Below are 5,856 nucleotides of genomic sequence, written 5' to 3' on the forward strand. Positions count from 1 at the left end.
GGAATAGCGGAACCAAACTGCGCAGGTTGTAATTTCGTTCCGGAGGATTTTGTTGGTAGGACACTAAAAACCATAACACGTGAGCGGTGTTTTGGTGTTGACAGCTGATTTCTGAACTCGTCTTCTACGGTGAGTGTACAACATATGCGTATTTAATTGAGTGTATATTTGTTACGAGATAAAGACGAAGATTCACACAAACTATTACGGTTTATAGCGCTGCTTTATCTGACGATATTGGCTCTCGCGTTGTAAAAAAGGGGGACTCTGTTGCTTAATATCTTTGTGTGGATGTCCTATTGGTAACGTTAATTTAACGTTACTGGAGTTTAAGGTCTCTCATATATATATATATCTTTTTTAATCTCCGGCCACTATATGGCTTGTAGTTTTCCAATGTTACTAGCCACTCTGCATTTTCACTAGCCACAATTTTGTTGTTGGGAAAATATATTTTATATGCATCAATTTGACGTTGACATGCTAAAATTACTTGGTTTAAATTGTGTGTTATCTCCTCATGCCTCCTCATTCATTTCACTTTTTGTGTGTCGAGTATGAGCTTGCTCAATGAGCATGAGCAAATGGGTCATGGTTTCATAGTGTTATATTGCAATTGGTTTTTATTTCACACGACTTTAAGAGCTTAAAATTAACGATTTACCAAATTTATCTCTATAACCACACTAAAAAATAATTATTTCTTAGCCACAAATTTTTATTGTGTCAAAACAAGCAAAATATAGCTGTATACTATACTTTTTTTAACAAAACATTTCTTTAAAAAGAAAGAAAAGTAATTGATTTTTAAAAAAATATCTATTGTCATGTATCAAAAATATGCACTAATCTGTCGTGGCTAAAGATCTCTCGGATCACCAGTTAACTGCACATAAATGGAGAGTTCATCTCCCATTAAAGCAATGTTGTAAAAAAAATGAAATAATTAATCCATTTTAACAAAAATGAAAGCAGGTGAAACATACCGTGTGTGCTAATGAAAGAATGATCACATGCTCACGGTTAACTTTAGGCTATTTAATAATCTGTTCAAAGTGAAAGCAACCGGTGCTGCTTACAAAAAGACACATTTTGAGCTCTTAAAAGCATCAGGACTGTGGATGATTTTTCCAGAAGTGGATGATGGAGGATGGAGATGGCATCTCTTTGGGAGATCATAACCGGTGTATAATTGAGAAATCGTCCAATCTGGCAACACTGTGAATTAAATCTTTACAAATAGAGCTATTGAAATCATCTGGTGAAATTATATTCATATCGCAATATATATTGCAACAAAACAAAATATAGCAGTGCCAGATTTTCCCAATATTGTGCAGCCCTGGTATGAGATTGCATGTCTCAGCTTGCATGTGAAAGTCTGCAGCCAGTACTATGTAGTCATTGGATAAAAGCTCTTTGAGAGTAAAAAAATACACAATACATTTAAAGGCAACACTAAATTCCAAATCTAATCCAAATAAATGTAAAATCCAATCAGCTCGCAGTTGGAAAAAAAACAAGCCACGTCCACTGTTATCTCGTTTAATATTCCATTTCTCAAGGAACTGTCACAATATAAAAAATAAATAAAACGTGCACCGCTTCCGGTTCATGCAGACTTTAAAAGAACTCCCTCCGGGGAGAGAGTTGAGACATTGATCATGAATATTGTCTCTCATTCTCGCAGCATTCAGAATGACGCGGTGGGCTCGAGCGAATAATGTCCATAAACACAAAGCGGCAGACGCCACACCATGGAAGCAGCTGAAGGCCAACAGTAGCGCCGGGGCAGCAGGAACCAGCAGGGGTGGCCGAAACATCCAGCAGGGATCAGGTGTAAGAAAAAAACCCAACCCGAAAACTAAGCAGCACGACAATGAGGATGTGAACGGATTCATGGAGTATTTAAAGCAGACCGGACAGACCCTGCAGAAACACACACCAGTGGATCTGAGAGGAGAAGTGGAGACGGCGCTGAAGAAAGACGCACGGCGAGAGAACCGACGGATAAAGAGACAAAACACTAAGAAGAGTAACATGGTGCGCTCTTGTTGTGTGTATCGCCTCTTCTTGTTGAATGGCTGAATGTCTTCTCAATTGTTAGACTCTTTGGACATAAGCGTCTGCTAAATGAGTGTTAATATAAAAATCTCACTTCTCTCACACTTTCATCTAGATCTGCTTCAACTGCCGGAAGCCTGGGCACGGACTCGCCGACTGTCCGGAAGCAAACAATGATGAAGAAATGGGCAGAGGGATCTGTTATCGCTGCGGCTCTACTGAGCATGAGATACAGAGATGTCGCGCCAAAGTGGATCCTGCCATGGGTATGAGCTGAATGAGGCTAAAACAGTAGAGCTCTAGGCTAATTTATAACAGTATACGGCGCTCTAGGCTAGTTTTTAAATGGCAGATGGCGCTCTAGGTTAGTTTATTACAGCAGACGGCACTCTAGGCTAGTTTTTAAATGACAGATGATGCTCTAGGCTAGTTTTTTAACAGCAGATGGCGCTCTAGGATAGTTTCTAAATGTCAGAAGGCGCTCTAGGATAGTTTTTAAGCGGCAGAAGGCGCTCTAGGATAGTTTCTAAATGGCAGAAGGCGCTCTAGGATAGTTTCTAAATGGCAGAAGGCGCTCTAGGATAGTTTTAAAAACAGCTGATGGTGCTCTAGGCTAGTTTATAACAGCAGACGGTGCTCTAGGCTAGTTTTTAAACGGTAAGTGGCGCTCTAGGATTTTTTCTAAATGGCAGAAGGCGCTCTAGGCTAGTTTTTAAACAGCAGATGGTGCTCTAGGATAGTGTCTAAATGGCAGATGGCGCTCTAGGATAGTTTCTAAATGGCAGATGGCGCTCTAGGATAGTTTCTAAATGGCAGAAGGCGCTCTAGGATAGTTTCAAAATAGCAGAAGGCGCTCCAGGATAGTTTCTAAATGGCAGAAGGCGCTCTAGGATAGTTTTTAAACAGCTGATGGTGCACTAGGCTAGTTTATAACAGCAGACGGCGCTCTAGGCTAGGTTTTAAATGACAGATGACGCTCTAGGCTAGTTTTTAAACAGCAGACGGCCTTCTAGGATAGTTTCTAAATGGCAGAAGGCACTCTAGGCTAGTTTTTAAACAGCAGATGGCGCTCTAGGATAGTTTCTAAATGGCAGATGGCGTTCTAGGATAGTTTCTATATGGCAGAAGGCGTTCTAGGATAGTTTTTAAACGGCAGAAGGCACTCTAGGATAGTTTTTAAACAGCTGATGGCGCTCTAGGCAAGTTTATAACAGCAGAGGGTGCTCTAGGCTAGTTTTTAAATGGCAGATGTGCTCTGGGCTAGTTTTTAAATGGCAGATGGCGCTCTAGGCTAGTTTCTAAATGGCAGAAGGCGCTCTTGGCTAGTTTTTAAACAGCAGATGGCGCTCTAGGATAGTTTCTAAATGGCAAATGGCTCTCTAGGATAGTTTTTAAACAGTAGATGGTGCTCTAGGCTAGTTTTTAAACAGTAGAAATCACTTTAAGTTAGTTGTTGGGAAATGCTGGCACACACAAAGTGCTAGTATTTATGAAACACTGTTACTAATGTAAAAAAAATTAAACTTGCAGTAATTGACCATGTGAAATTGCCATTTTCTAGGTAATTACCCATACGCCAAGTGTTTCATCTGTGGTCAGACTGGTCATCTGTCCAAAGCCTGTCCTGATAACCCCAAAGGACTATATGCTGCAGGTGAGAGATCTACATTCAACCCAATCTACCCTTTATTTAGCCCTTTATATGATGACTGCATTTCTAACTATGTGTTGTACTTGTGCTTTGTTCCTGAAGGTGGCTGCTGTCGGGTTTGTGGCTCAGTGGAGCACTTTCAGAAAGACTGTCCTGAACACCAGAACTCAAGTGAGTCTCGCAGTCCTGCACTAGAATATCTGCTGCTTTTAAAAACATTCAATTTGATTTTTTTTTCTTTTTTTAAATGTATTTATCTATTATGTTATTTGATTCCTAAAAGGATAGTTCATCAAAAAATTAAAATCCTTAATCGAAACAACTAAAACTATGGAAGTTACATGTTTCCAGCATTTTTCCAAAAAGCTTCTTTTGTGATCAACAGAATAAAAAAAAACTCAAAGGTTTAGAACAAGCAAAAGATGAATAAACGATAGCATTTTAATTTTTGGATGAACTGTCCCTTTAAGTCATGCATTTAATTATCTTTATTACACTTATTTGATCATATACTTGATAATATCTGTTTAATTGATTATCTTGTTTATCTTTGGTGTTTATGGTGGTTAGGAGGGTGGTTATCTAACATTTGTTTCGCTCTAGTTTGGGCATAAACAAATTAAATGCAGGCAATGTTTTCTCGTATAGTTCTTTGATTGTCAAATTTTATCTGTTTGCATAATAAAATGTGCAAGAATAAAAAAAGTAAGCATTACATATTTGTTTTTCAGCTAATTCCATCACTCTGGGCCGGCTATCCAACAGAATCAGCGCTGACCATGAGGACGTGCATGTGCCTATCAAAAAAGTGCAACCCAAAAAAGCCAAAGTTGTGGTTTTCTGATTCAGAAACCTAGAAATGGACAATTGAACTGATACTACAATTAAGACTTGGTTTCTACAGTCATTGCCAATGATTCTGTTTTTAGACACATAAACATCCCCCTGATGAATCTGAGACTGGAACATCACACATGATTTAGTCAGAATTGTATGTATTTTTATGCTATTGAAGTATTCAGGGAATTTGCATAGCAACAATACAACTTATTTTGTACAACCCTACCCTATACAAGAGGTGTGATTTTTGTGGCGGTAATTTATATAACTGCTATTAGATGTACAGTTGAGGACAAAATGATTAGCTCTCCTGTTTTTTTTTCCAATAAGTGCTGTTTAACAGAGATATAAAACATTTTTCAACATACCAAAAATTATTTCATAAAGGGGCTAATAATAATGACTGTGGCAGTTTTTACATTCAAAAATAAATATATTACAGTCAATTTAAAAGACTTTCTCCTGAATATAATATAAATAGGAAGTTCTGTGAGAAAAATGTCTTTGCTCTGTTAAACACTTATATTTGAAAAAGAATAGTTATTGATTAATAATTTTGTAATAATAATAATAATAATTTTTATCTTTTAAAGGTGTCCAAACAAAAGGGCCAATAACCAAATATCATTAAGAGCCGTGTGCCGAAGAAAAACGCACCAAACACCAAATTTCCTAATTTATTTCCTAATATTAAAAAATAAATAGTAAACATTATTTTTTAATCATATTACCTAATGCTGTATAACTAATGCTGTATAATAAATAATAGCCTAGTGGTTAGTGCGCCGACATATGGTGCAATAGCACGTCAGGGCATCGCGAGTTCGAATCCCGAGGACATTTCCCTACCCCCTCTCTCTCTCCCACTTCGCTTCCTGTCTCAATACTGTCCTATCTAATAAAGGTAAAAAGGCCAAAAATAAGTCTAAAAAAAACAAAACATGATTAATTACATTTATAACACAGTGGAGTTCAATGCTGAATACAATAGTCACACTTGGTCTCCGTCCGTCACATTTTAAACTTAACATCATTTAGATTGAAACATTTGTCAGCTTTTTTTAGTAGCTTAACAATAAAACAAATAAATAAAAGGTTAAATTAAACTTGAAATGACAATCTCTAAACCATCACCATCATTCTCCCTCTCTTCTCAGATGAGATGGCAGGCCAAATCAAAGATTACCATGGGCCAACTTAGTTTGGGTATCTCTGCTCTAGGGGTTATAAATCAAGCTAGAAATGGTTTTGGTTTTCCTTTAGCTCATCAGCGTTATCGATTAAAACATCATTTCAGAATG

The 5,856-nt window shown here is 37.5% G+C and overlaps 1 protein-coding gene across 1 annotated transcript; it reads left to right on the forward strand.

Moving 5' to 3' along the window:
* The first annotated feature begins 28 nt into the window (after positions 1-28).
* Positions 29-4,780, forward strand: zcchc9 (zinc finger, CCHC domain containing 9). Its single transcript, NM_198370.1, is given in 6 exon segments — positions 29-129; positions 1,691-2,043; positions 2,180-2,330; positions 3,626-3,718; positions 3,818-3,886; positions 4,447-4,780. Coding segments are annotated over 5 exon segments (771 nt in total). The 5' UTR covers positions 29-129; positions 1,691-1,698; the 3' UTR covers positions 4,560-4,780.
* The last annotated feature ends 1,076 nt before the right edge of the window (positions 4,781-5,856 follow it).

This window comes from Danio rerio, chromosome 10 (genome assembly GCF_049306965.1).
Source record: "Danio rerio strain Tuebingen ecotype United States chromosome 10, GRCz12tu, whole genome shotgun sequence".
Lineage (NCBI taxonomy): Eukaryota > Metazoa > Chordata > Actinopteri > Cypriniformes > Danionidae > Danio > Danio rerio.